This window comes from Scleropages formosus, chromosome 20 (assembly GCF_900964775.1).
Source record: "Scleropages formosus chromosome 20, fSclFor1.1, whole genome shotgun sequence".
Lineage (NCBI taxonomy): Eukaryota > Metazoa > Chordata > Actinopteri > Osteoglossiformes > Osteoglossidae > Scleropages > Scleropages formosus.
In genome coordinates, this window is record NC_041825.1 from 21,810,330 (window position 1) to 21,831,553 (window position 21,224).

Here is a 21,224-nt window from a genome sequence, read left to right on the forward strand (position 1 = left end):
GTGAGGGTAGACTGTCACATTTAATTTCCTGGCACGTTAAATTAGAAAATAAAAACCAAAAATAAAACGAGCACATAATATTTTATGTATAAGGATATTGAACTTTATTTTGAAATAATAGAATAATTCCGGTGGAAGTTTTAAGGTTATGGATAACTTTAATTATACTTTTAGTTTTACTGCTCCTTGACAATGTTTAAATGTATTTTATGGCTTAATGGAGCAATACAGTTGTGTTACTGGATGAGAGACCCGACGGCAAGTGTTACTAACCCCAGCTGTTATACTACTGTGGTTCTTCTCCAAAGTACCACACTGAGCACGAGTTTATGCTAAAAGTGTCCGAGGAGTCGATCTGGGCGTTTTCGATCACAGCCCTTTATCAGTTTTATAACGATGAATGTCGGCCATAATAAAACGCAGTGATTTACTACACACCCTTTGCCTTCACTCGCTGCGTGAATCAGTAAACGTTATTTTTCGGGCATAAAGGTGCTCACTGCTCTCCAGCACTGTTTTAATTCCTGTTTTGTTTTCCTTTTCCTTTTAAAAACTGAAAAAGAGAAAACAGAAAAAAAAAAAACAATGTAAACATTTTCCAGTGACTTCCTTAAAGTTTCGAGGTGCTTTCTGAACAACCCCTTTCTTTGGACGTGTCGGGAGCTGCCGTGAAGCGCTGCTCGCGTTCAAACCAACAATTTTCCTTCTAAACGTGTGTAAATAATGTGATGGTGCTGATGCCGCGTGTGTCTGCAGTCTGTGCGGCTCTAAATCGCATTGCGAGTCTCACTTATATTTATAGTTCGGCCGGCGAACACAGTCAAATCAAGACGCGGTCGATCAGGGCTCATAAGTGTGTGTCATTTAAATTGTTGCGTTACATATATGTGCTGGAGAGCGTGTAGAAGTACAGTCAGTAATTTCTGCCTAATTTATCTCCGACAGGGAAAAAGTCTTTGTTTCAAGGTGAAAAGAAATGGTTAAATACGTCCTTTTTTTTTTTTTTCCTAAAAGGCAGCACATATTCATTGTTATGATATTATTGAAGCTCTCTTTTTCGCATTAACTGTACCTTAGGCTCTTTTGGAACTCTTCCGAACAGGGCCTTTTTTCTCATTTAAAATAAATGTCGGCTGCGCCGCCTGGGCCGCACAAACGGGCCTTTGTGACCCGACTTTCACCGAGAGACACATCGTGGCACCGTTTTTCTGGATTATTAAAAGTGTGTGTGTGTGTGTGTGTGTGTGTGTGCAGCAAAGGAATGGAGTAATGCTGCTGAAGGAGAAATTATTGAGAAATATCTCTTTCATTGCTGCGCTTTTAATGGTCCTCCTGCCGTGCGCCTTTCTCTTGTTATTTCTCTTCTTTGTGTAGCATTAAAATCTACGTTGTGTAATGAGACGCTCAGAAGTGGAATATTCAATATATCGATCTGTTTGTAAAGGAAATCCTTATACTAAATCATGGCTCGATTGTACAGTAAATAAGCACGTGAAGTGCTGTTCAGTGAAAGCACTGATGCAGGCTGTGTTTTTGTCTGGCAATCTTAAATATTGTATAGAGAGATTAATTTTTTGTGTGTCGGACCCTGGGCATTTTTTTGCCCTCGTTACTTAGCTGGCGGGTTTATAGTCAATAAAATCGCGCGTCCGACGGACACGGAATCTTCTGGAAAAGGTCTCTGCCTGCTGCAGTCACATACCCGCGCGTTGAGCTGCTGGGTAAGTGGAGCACGCAGAGAAAGCGGAGAAAAGTAAACAAGATAAACAAAGCACAGAGAAAGCAGGTAAATTGAATAAGATAAAGAGAGCGAAAGAAAGGAAAGTGTCGAAAGTAGGAAAAGGCCCAGAAAGAGAGTAGCTAGGAGAGAGAAAGGTTAGGTTGTGCTTCCCGGCTTCCTCCCGCGCTCTCTCTTACCTTCCGTCCGCCGCTCCTTCCCGCCTCAGCTCTTTTTTCTTTTTCACATTTCTCTCGTTGCCATGAGGTATTTACTGTACATTATGATTAATTTGCTCTGGAAATTTTTACTTTATGTTTTTGTCTTGTCCCCATAGGCCTTCTCATTGCGCAGGTGTGGAACTTTCTAGTGTGAAATTGTTGCCTTTGTCACGTTTAAAAACCGACGGCTGTTTTCAGTTATTATTATTCTTAATATATATATATATATTTTTTTTTTTTACCCTTCACGTCGACTTATTGTACACATTTGAAGCTTCGAAACCTTAGGTTTTTTGCATTCTACACAAAGTGTAGGCCTGCCTTCTGTGGGGGAAATCTGTGAAAGGGCCTGTCCTGAGGCACTGAGTACAAAACAATATACTCACTGAACTGTACTGAGAGCAGAAATTCTCTGAAATTTAAAAAAAAAAAAACATTAAAGAAAAAACTAACCTCATTTTTAGTGTTTTAATATTTTGAAATGTTACTGATTTGACCTTTTTGAGACAGGTTTTAGGTCTTGCACAGTCATTTTGCATTAAAACGTCGCAAGTAAGACTAAAATGTATGCCTTTCATAATGTAGTTTTTGTATTAAGTTAGTGTGTGTTTTTTACATTGCACCAAATTTGTTTTCAGACTTGTTTCTGTGTCAGATAATGGGTTGGTGCAGATATGTTCCTGTGCGTTTTATTCGGACCACCCAAAAAAGCGGCAGCGAGAGTGTGAAAGTGGTGGCGGTGAAGTGTAGGACCTGAGAAGAGACGTTGGCCGCTTTCTGCACCCCTCTTTTCTCTTTTGGCACTTGTTTTATACACAGCCGCGAGAAGTCAGAGAAAGAGAGGGAGAGAGAGACCGAGTCCTTCTTTCTGTCTCCAAGCCTCTTCTTCTTGTGAAAAAAAAAAATAATAAAATGAAACGAAAGCAAACGAAAGAGGAGTTTCCTCGTGCTCGAACAAAGGTCAATGTTTCAGAGACAGTGTGCTGTGGGGAGATAAGATGAGTTTTCATGTAGAAATGGAGGAAAGGAGAGTGACACCTTTGTAGGAGAAAGAAAGAAGAAGCAGGACACGATTGCAGGAGAAGGGACGAGGCACAAATGTGTAGGAGAAGGAAAAGAAAAAGGGAAGGATACACTCCTATAGGAGAAAGAAAGTGGGAGGGAAGAAGGACACCGCTGTGCAAGACAGAAGGAGGCACAGGGCAGGTCAGGTCTATGAGACAGGGAGGCTTGATGCAGTGAACAGACTTGCTTACCTCTGTCTACACAAGCACAGTTACAGACAGGAGTAAATATTATAATAAACATAATACAAGTGTACTGAGGACAATTAAGGTGGAACAAAAATAACAGCTCGACTTTCTTGCAAAAAATAATAAAATAATAAATTGAAACATATACAGAAATGCCGTTGCTTTAAGACATTATTAATTTACTTTTCGTGGCCAGACTTTGAAAGTCTGCTTCATTTAGGCTAGTGACCGTACAGAAGTGTGGCGGAAAGATCTGTTTAGGAAAAAAGGTTTTTAAATAATTGCCCGTGTTGGTCTGATGTTAATTGGGCCGCTAGCATTATTTGTGTGATGTAGGTTTGGGAACAAAGGATAATGTGGGGATTGAGTTCTGCATTTGAAATCAAGTTCAAAAATAAAACAAGAATCTAAGTGTGTGTACAATAATTGTTTGCAGTCCTATTGTGAGTAAAACCAAAAATATTTAAAAATGACAGTGATAATGGGGATTGTGCAATATTTTTCTGTTTTGTGCAAAGCAATTGCTTAGTTACATTTATGCGTTTAGCAGACGCTTATCTCCAAAGGGTCGTACATCTCAGAGGACAATACAAAAATTGCATTACATCAGGAGAGATTTGGATACAGACATGTGATTCTCGAGTACAGGCAGTTTGTCACATTTCTGCATATGAACCAGTGTACATCACACCAGTATTTGCAAATAAGCTTTTTAAGTTATTGAAACATTTACTTCAGAGGTGCAATTTGGAAATTTACTTAAAATGGATTTTTGTGTAGTGTAACAAGGAAAGGTAGTTCTTATAAAATGTCATGCTGTGGTGGCATAGGCATTAAACAGGGCCAGAAAGATCTTTCTGCATCTTTTGGTATCCAATTCTTAGTTGAATTTAAGATATACTGTATATGTTTTTGGTCGCTTAGTCGCGACTTTCTTTGCTGGTGCTGGTTATGTGTGTGTCCCGTGTATTTGGTTTTTTCCGTGTTTCTGCTTTTTCTCTCATAACTTTTAGATTTACCAGAAACATAAAAGTGTTTGATTTGCTGTCACCTCAGGTGTTAGGGACCTTTGTATTCCTTCAAGGGGGCTCAGAGAGTAGCTGAAAACCAAAAGGAAGAAAAAAAATCAAACAATTTATTTCCGGCAGTTCTGTTCTTTTATTCCTCATTGTTGGCAAACAGATGTGGAGCAGATCTGGCTCGTTTTGTTTTAATAATACTGAAATTATTTATTTGTATTTCAGGCTGGTTGAAGTTTATATTGCCTGAACAGTTTTATTTATTTTGTGTATTTTACTAATTTTGTGTGTAGCTCTTGTGTATAGGTTTGATTCCGACTATGGACATCTTCAGATTACCAGTGTGCATTTTGATCATTATTTTATAGAGACAGTGTCATTACATGTGAGCAGATTAATAAGTGATTCTATTGTTCTTCTGTTGTATTTTCCATATTTAGTTGATTTTCATAAATGAATGGTACCGCTGCAAATAAACCAGTGACCATGGGTTTAATAACCACAGCTGATGGCAGGTGCAACCATTTAGGTGGACAGAACCAAATGTATTTGGAAACCATTTTTGGTGCTGATGGACTAATTCACTGAGAGTATGGTGTGATAAATCAGTAATGAACTGAAACATGGCATGTGCTGACGTTTCTCTGCTGGTTTATATCGAATATTTCTATTATGGAATTTCTACAAGAAAATGGGTTTTATCAGCAGTTTGAACAGACAAATTTTTTTTTTTCAATGATGCTGATGTTTTTGCATTTGCTTTTTGTTCTCTGGGAGAAATCTGCAAGATCGTGAAATTTAAAAAGCTATGAAATAAAGCAGTGAATAATACAAATACGTTACTTACACCAAAAAAGGTTGAAATAAATGTTTTTATTTGTATAAGGGTTTATTGTTGCATTTCAAATAATACAGTATAAATGTCTGTTGTAGATTAAAAAGCATTAATGTTTTTTGCCAGTATTTCTTTGTGTGAAATTGTATTTATAGTATGGTCTTTTATTGCAAGTGTGCTTTTATACTTTGCAGTTATCTAAATAAATTAATCTGTATGTATAATATGTGGATATATAAGGGTATTTTGGAATAACAGCCTCTGAATAGGATGTGTTTTCGGGGTAATATTTCTTCCACCCCCTTTGTTTGTGTGGTAAATCTGGGAGCAGCTGCTGGTTTGAGGGTCTAGTGGGATTCTGGGCCTGTGCTTTCTCATGCCATCCCGTGCCAAGGTGGTGTAACGTGAGCAGAAAGAGAGAAGGGGGAGAGAGGGGTTGGGGGGTGGAACGGGACTGTGTGCTGGTTGGATGTGGTGCTGATTGAGGCAGGGCCTGGGAGGTGGGATTAGGGGGCAGGGTTTGAGATTGATACATGTAAAATTAATATCCTCTGGACTTTGCCTGCATGCTAGATAGGAACTTGTCAATTTGGCAAATTTTGTGCCGTCTGACTAAACTGCACACACTCTTTCTCTCTGTCTCTCTCTCTCTCTCTCTCTCTCTCTCTCTCTTTCTCTCTTGCTCGCTTCATTTCTTGCTCTCTCTGCCACTGAGCCCCCCCTTCCCCCCCACAAACACACGCCTCCCCCCCTTCAGCTCTTGAAGCGAGCGTATTGGCTGGGCCGCGCAGGCGTTTCGTTGCCAAATAGGTGGGCCCTATGCACATTGGCAAAGGCTCAGGCAATGGTTAGGGAAAGAACGTGGAGAGGAAGAGAGAGAGAGAGTTGGAGAGAAAGGGGGAAAAAAGAAGCCACGTTTGGGTTTGCCAGCGGTCCTGCACGCTCTTCCAACATTGATTCGGTCCTCTTGCTTTTTTTTTTTCCATTCGGCACTCTGCGCCCCCCCGTCTGTCTCTCTCCTTGTGAGTCCTACGCAGGGCCCATAGATCTAAGCAAATACCATTTACTGTTTTGCCAACGATTTTTTGTCTTTATTTAGCTTTTTCAAAGCAAAAAGGGAGCTTGTTTATTTAAGTGATTTTATTCCCTCCTTTTTTATTATTCGATGTTTTTCCTTTTTTCCACATGGGCCCTACACACCTTTTCTATTTTTTTACTTTATTTAATTCTCTCGTACAGTCTCTCGCTCTCTCTTAAAAATTTCTCTCTTCCCGCTTCTGTACCATCAGGATTCTTCTGCTGCTTTTGTATCGTGCCCCCTCAGCCAATCTCTTGTTTTTGACTTTTTTGCACTTCCAGTGGACAGTTGCGGCTTTTTCTGCCTTTTGCCACTTTTTGTTTTTTTTTTTTTTCTCTTCTCTGCTCAGTTTTTCCAGTTTGTGGAGCAGCAGCAATAGTGGCAGTGATTGGTCCTAAGTGCGTGAAACAATAAAGAACTGGTGCGGCATACATTTTTTCCTTTATGATCGACGTGCTGAATTTATGATGAGAGTGCAAAATGGTAACTACCGGACTGTCCATGTATCGTTTGATTTTAGTGTACTTTTGTATTGACATTTTCAGTTAACTTTTTAAATGTTTAGAACAACTGAATTATAGATTTGAGTAATTTAAAAATGGCAGGTAGAACTGGCACAGGAGCTGTATTTGCAGAACAAATTGCCCATGTGTTTCGGTGGGGAGTCTGGTGAAGGTCTGTGGCAGGGTTGTCGTGCATTGCAGGTGTGCAGGCTTGCGGGCATGTGAGATCTAGGCATTTGCCACTGATCCCACACAAGTCAGGCTCCGTGAGATTGCTTTGGGGAGTCTGACCTGTTTACTGCTTGGTCTGGGTTTAAATCAGAACCCTATAGTCTTTGATTCTTCATTAAAAATTGTATTATTTACATTTTGCATGTTTGTTTATTTAGTATAATATGAATATCTCAATTTTTTTAATAAATGAAGCTGACGTGTTTTTACCGTGATCATTCTGTTGTTTTTCTTAATGTGGCTGATATTTTCATCTTATGTTTTATAACTTCACACTGTTTACAAATTTGATTATATGATTAAATATGAGTTGTATTGGTGTTATTTGAAGTTAGGTTCACACAGGGTGCTTTTTGCTTTTTGCATCAGCTATGTGTATTTATTTTCTGTGACTCATACTGTCTCACTATGTCCAAATTGTCAAGAATTTAATGAAAAATGCGGACTGCGTCTGAAGGTGATTCTTTTTTTGGTTCCACTGTTGCCTCAGTTCGTTCTTTCATGTGCCCTGCTCAGGAAATTCAGTCGGTCTCCATGCACTGTGGCGTTAACTGTGGTTTTGCTCCTCTCCCCTCTCCCCCTCTCCCCATCTCCCTCCTGGTACCCCAGGATGAATTCCACCCGTTCATCGAGGCCCTGTTGCCCCATGTGCGCGCCTTCTCCTACACCTGGTTCAACCTGCAGGCTCGCAAGCGCAAGTACTTCAAGAAGCATGAGAAGCGCATGTCCAAGGACGAGGAACGTGCCGTCAAGGACGAGCTGCTGGGCGAGAAGCCCGAAATCAAGCAGAAGTGGGCGTCCCGGCTGCTGGCCAAGCTGCGCAAGGACATCCGGCCTGAGTTCCGTGAGGACTTTGTGCTGACCATCACGGGCAAGAAGCCTCCCTGCTGCGTGCTCTCCAACCCAGACCAGAAGGGCAAGATCCGGCGCATCGACTGTCTACGGCAGGCTGACAAGGTGTGGCGTCTGGACCTTGTCATGGTCATCCTGTTCAAGGGCAGCCCACTGGAGAGCACGGACGGCGAGCGGCTGGTCAAGTCGCCCCAGTGCTCCAACCATGGGCTCTGTGTGCAGCCGCACCACATTGGCGTCTCCGTCAAGGAGTTGGACCTCTACCTGGCCTATTTCGTCCACACGCCAGGTGAGTGGCAGCAGAAGCATACACATACATACGCGTGTGTCTCACGTATGCAACCCTCAATCCCACACTGCAGTGTGTCAGCCAAAAGGATTCACCTTTGTCCGATTTTGGCAAAACTGATGTGTGGCAGATGTGTGTGTCGTGTCTGTTTTTGGTTTTTACTCCTCAGAAAAAACAAGCTTAGAGTAAAAACAGAGAGGGGGGGCACAGCTTGCAGGGTGTGTAACAAGACACAAAATGTTGTTACAATAGAAAACGGAAAGAAAGTTGATTTAGCTTCATTTTGATCTACCCTGACCTGCCGGCTGCTCTGAGTGTGCTCAGCCACTCGCTGGGCATCTCTGCGGGCCACGATGTGCTGAGAAAATGCGGTGACAGCTGGCCCAGCACCAGCGCTCTTGCATGAAAGGCGAGCGGCAAGCAGCCCCGTCTCTGCCCCGGGCCGAGAGGCCCTGCCAACCGTTCACATGGGCCGGCACCAGCGCTGCTCCGCTCTGCTCTGCCACACGCTTCGTGGTGCACTCTGCTCCCTGGGCACAGAAAATAAATCAGTAATCCGTGTGTAATCTCTGTTAGCATCGATCTCTCTGTGTTTGACCACCTCATTATGTTTTAAATACGGAAACCATGTTTTTGAGAGATTAGCTGATAACATATTTCATTTTAATCGCGTTTGATTTTAACAATTTAATTTTACTTATAAAATTAAAGATTCAATATACAATTGTTGTTGTTTTATTTTCAGTTTTAATTTGTATTTCCAAATACTTGATTTATTTTTAAAAACTGCATTAAAAAAATACAAATTTCAGGCGTTGTCTCTGTAGCAGTGTTGCAGAGATTGAAAATGGCTGTGAGAATTTAAGATTTTTATAATTATTTTACCACTGGTAATTGTAAAGACTTCTGTGATTTGTAATACATTTAATGTAAAATATTTTGCTATATTCTTTTGAGTAAATGCATCAATATTTTTTGCTGTATTAATTACTACATTTGCTGTTAAAATGAATATTATTATTTAAGTAGTAGGGAAGAGTAACATGGTACTGTGAGAAGGTGTTTTTTTTTTTTTAAATAAATCAGACATTTGTTATTTCATATCAGAATATAGAACCATCCTGGCTAAATTAAATGCCCCTCTTGTAATCCTGCTCCCACAGTATCAGCGGTAGGGATAGGGTAGATATTGTTAGCTGTTTCTCCTTTATGTGACTGGCTATTACTATTACTATTATTATTACCGTTAGCATGATGGTCATCCCCGTTACGGTGGAGCAAGTGGGTAGAACAGACAGCAAGGTTAGGCTGATGATCCTGTTCACTGATTTCAGACTGGATACATAGTGAAGCTCTGCACTACTTTGCAGCCCTCAAGTGGAAAGTGCTGTATCGCCACTGGTTCCAGGAACACACCTTCTGAGGCACAGACTGGGTTCTCGGTGCCACGCAGCCTGCGCTGCAGTGTCGTACTTTACATTGCAGCAGTGCTCCAAGTGGGTTGGGGGTGCTGGGACAGTGCAGCACAGGTGTCCAGTTGCCCGGTGACAGTGGTGTTAACGGGGCGCCCCTTTGCACTAGTTCACGTTACACCACAGCGCTGCTCACCAGAGCGGCACCTCTGTTTTCTAGGCTTTGCTGTGGCTCTTATCTTACCTCGCTAATCCACTGTGTCCTGCTGCTTTCATCCTCCTCCAAATAACCCCGACCCGGAATGGCTCCTGAACTGGAAGTTCATGATATTCTGTTACCCCTGCTTCTGCCTCCTCTATTCTGCTGGCTTCTTCTCCTCGTACCACGGCTCATTCAGGTCACCACACGCTCTTTTTGTGTTTTGTTTCTGGTTTTGTTCCTGCCATCCTAGAGTGAATGGACAAATCCTAGTGTTTTGTTTGGCACTGTTTTGTTTTTAGATGTGGTTTTATGTGGTCTTGCTTTGTGTGGGTTCTGTTTGTTTTGTTTTCTTCCGTTTGGTATGGTTTTGGTTAGGTTTTTGTGCCCATTTCTTCTGTCTCAATATTTAGTTCTCATTTTTAAAGACGGCCTCCTTTGTCATTTTTTAGGAGGGAGCTTCCCTCCATTGCTGGTGTTTACATATGAACAGAAAGGAGGAGAGCAAACAGGCTGAGTTGTAATTGTTCCTGTCGGCCAAACCGCAAGTCCATCGGTGTAGGTAGAGCTCTCAGCCAGTCGTTTACTGAGTGGCTTATGTTTGTCACAGGGCAGCTCTTGGCTGTGCCAGTATGCACCTTTCATTTACTTTTCCTAACTTCCTTCCCTTTACCATGTTAAAAATCAAAGCAAAAAAACAACATAAACAGCAAAATAACATACGCGACTTGAAGTAGAGGACTAACTGGGGGAGAAAGGCACCCAGCGTAGCTTGTGTACCCTCTTCGAAGTATGACACCTGTTTGTAGTCTTAGACTTTGCATTAGGATGTTGGGCTGTTAATAGGCTGCTTGTGTGCCCTTTCTGGCTATCAGCACTGGTGGCTGCTGGGGCTTGATAGTGGACAGTTTTGGGAAAGTGACCTCACTCCTGACACTTTTTAAATGAAACTGTGCTGCTTTCACTTTATTGGTGTACGGGTACCGGTGTTTCCGTCCTGCATCTGCTCCAAGAACAAGTTGTAATTTAGATGTATTTCTGAGTAAGATCTTTAGCGATTGGTGATTGTGTGCAAAGTAGCTTTCACACAAGGTGGGTTGAGAATGATGGTGAAAAATACAAATGTTTTTCATTTATCTGTTTCCTATTTGCTACTCTGATAAATCACCTTCCTTCCAGTGTTAGTCATATTTGGAGTCAGTTTGTCATATGTCTCTTATTGTTAATATTAGTAAAAAAAAATTTTCCAGTATGTTTCCAATCAGTGCTTTTTGTAGGAGTTTAAAAATCATTCTGCGGGAGGGGTACGATTTTTCTCAGCTTCTATGTTGACCAAGGTGCAATCTTTTCAAGTGCCAAAACTCCAAGGGATTTTGGGAGGTTTTTTGTGCTCCCTGTCCAGCAGGCAGAGAAGTATACATCAAAGGCCAGGGCTGAAAATGGTTCAGTGTGATGCATTTTTAAAATCCAAGTCCCCTCTCTTAATTGATGACAGAGTTGTTAATGATTTTTTTTTGTGTAATGAAGTGACTGAGGTATAATGATGACAGAGGTGACCAGGTGCTCCAAAGTGTCTTTGTTGATATTTGTCCCTCAGAAATAAGTTGTACTGAGTCAGTTTTCCCAAATGCCATGAGCTCTGGCGATGCTGCAATGTCAAGTGACTGTGTATCACTAGTAAAGTAAAGTCACTTTTTACTGGGAGTTGATTAAAGCAAAATAAAAAACAGTGTGAGAAAAGAGGGATCTGTCTTATGTCAGTGTGGCTGACGGCCGCTCTGGGGGTTGGCCCACCTCTTCAACGGACAACTGTTCCCAATTCAGATGGCTCTTGACAGGGCTCACGCCCAGTGTACTGTATCTTTATCTTGAGGGTAGGGCTTGGTGTCACCCCTGTACGGGTGTGGAGAGTGCCATAAGGCTGGCAGGTCTTGACTGGGCGCGTCAGAATTTTTGCAAAGAGTGGTACAATTTCAGTATATGAGAATGTCGAAAGCATGGTTAATGTCCATGGGGCATGTTGCTTTTTCAAAGAATGGTTGCTCTTCCCTGGTCTTTCAAGCGGACAGCATAATGCTGGAGTGGGAACAGACCCTCACTCACACTGGGTCTTGGCACGAACTGCTGTTGATGACAGAGAAATACTCCGGAATGAGATAGGAGTCAGATTTATTTTGTGTGAGTAAAAAAATAGACTCTGTTTGAAAATGATAATGATTTAAATTTAATTTTAGCACTGTCGCTGTAATAAGAAGGGCCAGTGAAGTTTGCCCTGGCTCATGGGATAAGGTGCCACCTCTCAAAGTGTTTTTTGGAAGAGGCATGGGTTCTTATTTGGCAGTGGGTGCACGAGTCAGGAGAAGCTTTTCTACACGCTTGAGAGAAAGCATATCTGCTGGCCCTCTCTTTTGTACAGAAACACTGAGTGTGAGGGACCCCGGGTAAACACATTATTCCACGCAAATCGGGGATTCTGAACTTTCACGGATCGCTGTCGACCATTTGTCTTTTCTCTCCAGTCTGCTACAAAAGCTGCTGTATAGCTCCATCTTCCCATGACAGTGCCTTCATGCAGAATGATGGAAACAAAGCCACTTTAAAGGAATAAAAATATTAGAACACACCTTACTTAAAAAACTCCCTTTCAGTCTGCCAGGATCCTCCAGGTCCATTCAGCATTGATAGTAGATGGCTTTTATTTCCTAAAAGCCACAAAGGAAGAGAGGCATTTCATTTTAGTATCTAAAATAAGAACTGCGTATATGTCTTGCATTTATAATTTCATTTACATATATGGATCATTTAAAAACAATATTGCAGCTTTATTTATTCTTGTAATTTAGCAGACAAAATGCTTTTGAGAATTTCACGATGGTGTCCTGTACCGAAGAGGACAAGCTGGTTTTTCTGGTGCACTATGGCTTACCAAATGGTCTGAGCTGAAGCTCAGCCTCACGGTATAAACACCTGGAGTGACAATTGCACAGGGCTAAATTCATCCAAACCAGAGGAATGAAGGCGTGAGGAACTGGATGAAAAAGAGAAGGGCCGTTTCTGTCTCTCTTAAAACAGTGTCTTCTCACTGCTTTCTCCCATCTTTTCTGTCTGAGGGCCTGAAGACAGAGAGATCTTTCCCCACAAACAGCACAGAACAGGAGGATGGAGCGGATAGCTCCTGGCCTGGGTTCTGGAGTAGCGACGCAATGATGGCAGCACCCGAGCGGGCCCAGCCACAGCAGGACGCATTCATATCTGTTTTTGCTGACTTGTTTACTCTTCAAAAAAAATGGGGGGCAAAATTTTTTAAATTATAAATACACATAATTTCAGATATATGTTTTGCACAGTGTCATAGAGTAGATCCAGCATAGTCATTCTGGGGGCAATAACACAAGATAAGTTAAGAGGGAGAATGGTGGCAGCTATGCTGGGGAGAAAGGGGACAGCTCTAATCGTGGGGCTGCTTTCTGGCAGTTTTTGGCAGCTGGCGCCACAGATCTGCGCAGAAGCTGCCAGCATTTCAAACCGACTTGCCATCTCTGCCAACTTCTCTCCATCTCGTCCTTTCTTTCCCTCCCCGTCTTTTTGTTGTTGTGATGCCCAATGTGTTTGTTGTCTTTTATAACACACAGAAGTAGATCTAAAACATATAAAATGTTTTGTAAAAATTTGCTGAATGCTAACCGTATATTATGATTAATTTTTTTTTAATTGTGTCTTTTAACTAGAATATATCCTTAATATTTTTTTGGTATTCATTTATATTTGATATTTGTGACTGCAGTTTTTCAAATTAAAGATATTAATCAGTGTTGCAACGTAATATTTGTTATTGATAATTCTTGATTTTAGAAATTTAAAAGAAAATGGAATACGTAATTTATTGGAATATGTATAATTTTATTTGGTGTTTTTATAGGTGGTTTTCGATAATGCTGCTTCTGCATGAATCAGTGGAGGAAAAGGGCAATTAGAAAATCTTTTTGGTTACACTGAAATATACTTGTTGCAGTTAGCCTCTGTTTGTTCTTTCTCTTTGTTTCGTTATATAAAAGAGCACTTTTATGAAGACATCTTTTTGATGTTCCTCTTTGTCCGACTGTTATAGTGTGAGGAGGAAGGTGGTTAGTGGGGTAAGAGGGGAAGGGGGGTTGACAACCGCAACCAAAAAGCAAAGAATCAATTTTGGCATGTGTTTGTGTAAGTGAGCAAGCCTCAAATCAATTTGGACACAAATCTGGGACAGTGAGCACACTGAGAAAATGCAGGGTGAAATGGGATATGGAACGGCATGGAACACGGGTGGGGGTAGGGGGTTTTCAGGCGGGCGACGTTGCCCAATAATGATCGGAAAAGATAGGCCTGTGAATTACGTAGAGTAAACAAGCTTCTCTTTTTGTCTGAAAGGGGCCTATTCATCAGAGACGAGAAGCGTCTTTTCTCTGAAAAAACAAAACAAAACAGGAAAATCTACCAATGGATTCAAGGGCCCGGCTTTTGTTAAGCAAGATAGCTGTGGGAGCGGGAGTGGGGCTGAAAAGGTGGGAGGGAGATAGGCGTTCGGGGATGTTGTCAGGGGCTCACACTTGGGGGTCTGTTGAGTTGGGGTGTCCGGCTACTGCGAATTGAGGCGGCCCGGCGGCACGCGCTGACAGCCAGGGGACACGGGGTGTAAACTAGGTGCTAATGCGCCCTTTTACACGTTTTGACTGTGCAAACTTTTTTAATTAATTGGAAATGAATGAATGAATAAATAAAGAAATAAATAAATAAAATGGCTCAGTGTCTCAAAACAGCTGGGAAGCGTTGCCCGCAAGAGAAGAGCAAGTGAAAATGGTTTGCTTGTGCTTAGTCCAGTATGTGCTTTTTTGCTGTTTATCCGAATGAAAAAGTAGGTTTATATTGTAATCTTTCTTATTTCCGTAATAATTTTGATGATAATAGTTATTGTATATGATTTATTTTTTGTGTTCATAACTAGTAATATGCATCCCATTATGACAAAGTATGTTTTGCATAGATTTATAAAAAGAAAATCTAGCTCACAGGTACTTATTGGGTGTAAAAGAGGCGCAGGTGGGGAATATGTGTGTGGGCGTGTGTGTGTCTGTGTTCTCAAGCACAGTGAGGGTGCATTGGCCAATTTATTTCCCTTGTAAATGCCACCTGCCAATTTGGGCTCCGTTGCCATAAACCTCTTACTGCGGGTGCACACCGCACACATACCGCACCCCATGGGTCCTTCTTTTTTCTGCAGCCCAGGAAGACTGGCATGACTTCTAAACATGAGCTGGGCCATGGCTGAAGCACCCTCAGATGGACCAGTAGACCAGTTTCAAGTTTTTCTTTTAGATATAAACTTTCTTCTTAAAAAAATTTACCCAAGAATTTGTATATGAAATTAATTGGGAGAATCAAACCTGTAAAATATAGTGGTGATATCAGACAGGTTGAACGTACTGAATTGTGTGTCTGCATCTGTCTTTCCATGTCTTTGCAAAGTGTTTTGTTTTCACTGAGTTGTGTCATGTCTACTGGATTAATAAATCTTAATGTAAATAAATCTGTGTGTAAATATAGGATATTCGTAGTTTAAGGGCAAGGATAAACAATTTGTTTTTGTCTTCATTGTTTTGTAGATGAAAATAACAAACTTAAAAAACAGATTTTGAATAATTTATATTTAAAATCCATTTAACATGACCAATACATTAATTTTGTTTAATTAGAACATTTCCACAAAAAATGCATCTGTCTAGGGTGTATCTGTGACATGGCAGGGCCCATACATTGTGGTCGTCTGGGTCCCCAGAAGCTCCCAGCCTTAATTTGCTTCTTGTTTATAAGTGAATTATTTTCATGAGGATTTACCTGTCCAAACAGCGGTGATGGACCATTCCATTACGCCCTGTAATGTGACTCACATACTGTCTGAGCCGCCACTGCTCCCACTGCTACCAGGTCCGTCCATATCAACCTGTTCCTCCTGGCCTTTGGGGGGCAGTGTGCTGCTGTTTGGATGTGTGTGGGCACACGTGTGTTTTTGTGTCATTATGTATATGCATGCCTCTGTGTGTGTGTGTGTGTATTTGTGTGTGTGTCTGTGTCTGTGTGTGTATACCAGTTCATTTTTGTTCTCTTCTGCTTGGCTCCTCTTGGTATGGAACAAGCACTGCTTGTCCAGGCATCCCCTGGGAGGTGTGGCTTGGAGCCATTCCGCCCGCCGGCTTGTCGACATCACTTCCGCAGACTCTGGTTAAAGAGGCTGTGCTGCCACACTCATGAAACATAAATTACCCAGTGCTCGTGTTGTGTCCCTGTCTGTTTGCCTTTCTTTTTTTTATTTGACAGACTACCATATTTCGCACAAGAGGGATGAGCATATTAAAATGTCTTCCAGCAGTCGTCACATTTACATTTAGCTGTCAGTCGCTTGACATTGTGAGTTATTTTTTGTTTGATTGTGCATGACAAAAAAACCTCAGAAATGGTGTTTTCTCAGAGGAGAGGAAATCATCGCAGAGCCTTCGTACTGCTTTCTTTAATTTGAAAGACACAAGGTCAGATGGAAGCCGGGTCGAAGTCAGGTTTGTTTTTGACAACATGACCCCCAGCCACTTTGTTGAGGACTCTGGGACCCTCAGAAGGGAGGGCAAGAGACCCTGGAGCACTTTGCACAAACAGACTGAACATATTTATTATGGAAAAATTGCATTTCCTTTATGGGAAAGTTGTGTGTTCTGGCCAATGAATACATATACCTTTGCTTTTGAAAATGACCACAGAATGACCACTGGAGTTACCATGGGAGCTGCCCCTGTCCTATCTCTGTCCTTTTCCCCCACAGTTCCCCTTGCCCCCAGCTCATTCTTGTTCATTTATTAGGCCCGGATTGAGCTGCCTCCATGGAAACCAAGTCTTCCAGCATACCTTGCCTGTGTGGTATCTAAGGTGCTTCCAGGCCAGGCCTAGCTGGCATTTGCGCAGTGCTCTGCCATTGCTGTGGCAGTCTGGCACAAAACATGGAGCCAGCAGAGGTAACCTTCGACACAGCCTCTGCATTGTTGTCAGCACTGGCTCTTCTTGTCATTTTACTCAGCGCCCAGTGTGGCCCGCTGTCGGCTACAACGTTATATGACAGCTGTTTAGAGATACATATTATTGGACAACTCCTTATGAGCATTCAGCTGGGTGCATGTGATTTGCTCTTCAGTGACATGTTATACATACATTTCCGCAATGTGGATGAATTGCCAACAGCTTGCATTGGTTTGTTGGCTGATTGTGTGGCAGCCTGCAGCAGAGAGGTGGGGGCAGTGCGAAAAGACTTCCTTTAGCTATTGCAACAGCAGGTGGCGTAACGGTTAAGGTGTCACAGAGCTGTAATCTCAAGGTGATAATTAATGTATTAATTGGAGCTTTGGTGTGGCACCTTTAATCAAGGTACTTAATGCTGCTTTCTCCAGTGAAATATTGTATTTTTTTAATTGGTAAAATTGTAGCATTTGTATGCAACCACTGGTTAAAATGTTTAGCCCTGCTTATTGTCCTTTCATTTGCTTGTACTACTCAGACTCTTACTCAGAGCGTGAAGGAGAAATGGTTCCTGGAACGCAGTGGAGACTGTTTATTCTGCAATGAACAGGCTGAGAGATGCCGTGTGGACGTGGCACCAGGCTGTCAGATGCCACAGAAGTCTATGGAGAGCTGGGCCTGGGGTATTTGTCCCCCTGGGGCGGGGTCTAAGGTTTGACCGTGGCCTCTGAAATGCCTCCTTTGAAAGCTCCTTCGTGTTCACTCACGAAAAATGAGCTGTATTCATTTGGTTGTGTCCCTCCCCAATTCCCCAAATTGCTATCTGCTATCCTGTTCAAAGTGACCGGCCTCCAGTAGACATCTGAGCCCACAGAGAAGGCATCATGTGTGAGAGAGGGAGCGGGAACACGCAACAACAAACAGCATCCTGACTGCAGCATAAGCTCAGCAGACTATCTGCACATGGTTCCCCCTGATCGTGCCATCTGAACCCCAGTTAACATCTGGTGTTCACCATACGTGCACACGCATAGCACATGGACGTGCACAGCGCACACATTCGTGCACGTGGAGGGCCATACATACAGAGACCCATGTACAGGGGTGCAGCTCCTGGTTCAAACACAGAAATGCAAAAAACACACCCACTAAAAAATAAAAACACACCTCCCAACAGCAAAACACACACTCGCGCATACACACACACGCACACATGCACACATAGATAAGTCCACACAAAGAAGGAGTAAGTCTTAGTATGGGCCGAAATCGGGGGGTGCACTGCCTGATTGGCTCCCAGTCTTTCTTTCCAGTACGGGTGAATCCAAACCAGGCAGCCTGTCACCAACGATGACCGTGAATTTAAGCCAGGAGTGTTTTTTACAGGTGCAGCAATAGGAAGTGTCTGCCCACAGAATGGCCCTTTGCAACCTGGGAAGTCAGGTTGGAAATTGTAGTGATGTAACACAAGATGTTACATGGCACCTTACAAGTGTTACTCACTGAGTTCCAGTTCTCCCAGTGTGAGTCAGGGGCTCAGTGCTCATCGCACAACTTCAGCTTCCTTCAGCAGACCAGTACCCTTTTTAATGTTAGGACATCCAAAAATCTCAGTCTACTCTCAACCCTCTTTGGAAGTCTCACTGAAAGGCAGTGCAGCTGAACAATTAGAAATAATTTAAAAAAACAACCCGTCTTCTAGGGTAGCACAAGCCAAAAAAAAATTTGCTTCAAATGGAAAATAGAAGGGATCCCTTTCCTTGTGAATGTTCTTAATTTCTCTAAGGCGATTTGGTATGTAATCCAAGACATGACACTTATTTGAAGAGCAGATTAACAAGAGACCAGTCATCTAAGGGGAGGACGAACAACAATAAGGGAAATATGAATGGAAAGAGGAGGTGGAGAAAAGAGTGCAGGGTTTCATTTTTTAATCCCCCCTCCTTTCCTTGCTTTTTGTGGCCATTTTTTTCGTCGTGGCCTTATATCCTTAATACCGGCATGAAAACCAGTTAAAGAAATCTGGGACTTATTTGTGGTAAATTTGTATTTGTGGTTTTGGACTTGAATGTTTTTACAAAAAAAGTAAGTTGTTGCTTTTGCTTTTCTTATAAATATATTTTAGTGGTTTGTGCTTTTATTTTTAATAATGTATTCCCCCACAGCCAGGTTAAAACATTGCTCTGCCACATTCTTCATACTGGATTGTCTGTACTGGATATATACATGTCACAGCTGAGAAGCCGCACCCCCTCGCTTGTAATACCCGGGCTTTATTAAGGAAACCCTAATCACAGGACCCAAGTCCAGCAGTGATATCTGAGCTCCTCTCCAGCGCTTTTATGCCCGCTTTGGTTCTGCACTGTGGGCACCTGATCCACCCCTGCTGCTGGCCTTCAGTTCTTGCTTTGACGTCTTCCATTGGAAATTTTTTAGGAACAGAAGCCATGAAAAAATCTCATTCAACTTTTCTCTGTTCTGTTTCCACAGATTTTCTTAATTTTGCCATAATGGAAAAGAAACAGCTCCAGATTATGTATTGCACACATTTTTTTAATTTAAAAAATAACATTTAAAATATGGCCCACAGAATTTCTTTCTTCCCGCCTCTCTTTAATACTCAGAGCTCCTACAGCACCCCCCTGTCTCTTTTGCAGTGTTGTAAGGCACCAGACCCAGTGCCAACTAAAATTGCCTCGCACAGAGACGCTTTTGTCATATTTTTTAAAGGTGTTTGTGAAAAAGACCATGATTTCTTTTCCTGCTCTGTATCTGGCATGTGTTTGTGTTTGGTTTGGTCCATAATCATTGGTGTCTCTCACACGTAGTATATTAAACGAAGAAAAACCAATTCTGAACAAAATTACCTTAACTTCTTTCTTTTCTTTCTGGCACTGCTGGATCATTAGACCCCTTCAACCCCCAGCCCCATAATGATTCCTCCACCCTTAGTAACAGGATCCAAATCACATGTGAGGCATGCTGAAAACCACATCGCATTACAGAGAAGGAAGATCTTTATAGCTTCAAAAAACATGTCTAAATTACCTGATGAAAAAGTCTTTGTTGAGCAATCAGTGTGTTTCGATATAATTTTTTTTACAATCAGTGTTACTGAGTCATAAGCAAACTGTCTTAGAGAATGCGTGGGTTTCCCCCAAGTGCTCCAGTTTCTTCCCATGGTCCAAAGATATGCAGTTCTGGTGAATTGGTCATACTAAATGTCTCGTAGCTTGTGTGTTTGTGTTGCTATATTGTAATGAACTGGCATCCAGTCGAGGGTGTGCCCATCAGCTTTGCCCCTGGTGATTCCAGGATAGGCTCTGGACCGATGAGACTGTGACCGGGACAAGTGGTTAGAAAAAGTGAGTGAGTGTGAGTGTTTTCACTGATATCTTTTCTTTTTACTGTTCTGTCCTGTTTTTTTTTTTTTTCTTTTTTTTTGGTGGAAAGGTTAAATGAATGCATTGACACTTAGTGTCATGTATATGTTCAATTCAGTTCAATTTATTTTTATATAGTGCTCTTCTCACGCAGTGACACAGAGCGCTTTAACAATATATGTATGTTTTTACTGTGAACATCTGTTAAGTTTATGGTTTGTAAGAGCTATGAAAAAGCTGAACAAGCGGAAGTAAATAGCCATGCAGTATTACAGAGTAACTGATGAGGGAACTGCCTTTTAATATTGTGTTAACTATTTTATGAATTGTTCCAGTTTTAATTGGATGTGGAGATACAGGTATCCCTTAATTTACAAAACTAATCTGTTTCAGAAGCATTGTGTATATCAAATTTTCAGATTCAGAGAGCCCATTTTCTGTTTTTTTAAGTTGTAAAATAATATGTTCTCAGCCCATATAAAACCCTGAAGCTACTTCTCCAAATTATCACTAAAACACTGCAAAACATCTATATAATACAATAGTTTGCTTTTACCATGCTGTCTGTGCGCTCAGGACAAACAAAAGTAAGAACACAAGTTTTATCTCACTGCAGCAGGGTAAAACAGCATTACTTACTGAGTGCTTACACTCCCAGCCTAAGTGCTCAAACGCACAGAACAACACAAGGCCCAGCAATTCCCCCATAACTCGACTTGACACACAGGGTCAGTACCGCATCATGGGAGAGCAACCCTTCTGCTGCTAAACCCATTATTTCAGCATGATTTAAAACTATAAAACTTTTCCTAATAGCTCTGGTTTCTCCCCAGTCATTCTATTAAAAGGGCAGCTGATGCATTCTTGTCCATCTCACAGAAACCTTCAGCAGCTGCTGATATCGTCTTCATACTTAAAGGGAACTAGTGTAGTTGTTGTAACTGCTGGCTTTGGATCTGAAGGTCCCCATTTGGAATCTCACCTACTGTAGTACCCTTGGGCAAGATATTTTCCCTAAATTGTTCCACTGTAATTATCAAACTGTATAAATGTGTTGATAGCTGTAGGTAGCTTAATACTGTAAGTTGCTTTGCATAAAAGTGTCAGCTAAATGAATAAATCTGCATAAGACACCCAATAAGACTGACAGACACTCCTGCGGAATTTCTCACAGTTCCCGTAATGCAAAACTCTCAT

The 21,224-nt window shown here is 41.7% G+C and overlaps 1 protein-coding gene across 13 annotated transcripts in view; it reads left to right on the forward strand.

Annotated features, from left to right (window-relative positions):
• Window positions 1-21,224, forward strand: part of LOC108940023 (nuclear factor 1 X-type-like) — a 131,862-nt gene that overhangs the window by 37,151 nt on the left and 73,487 nt on the right. For 12 of the 13 annotated variants that reach the window (XM_029246669.1, XM_029246662.1, XM_029246665.1 and 9 more), the window contains one exon: window positions 7,467-7,998. In XM_029246669.1, the coding sequence (XP_029102502.1) occupies window positions 7,467-7,998 (532 nt within the window). Of the gene's footprint in view, window positions 1-6,250; window positions 6,607-7,466; window positions 7,999-21,224 lie in introns of those variants that run through there. The other variant, XM_029246666.1, reaches the window with a different exon arrangement.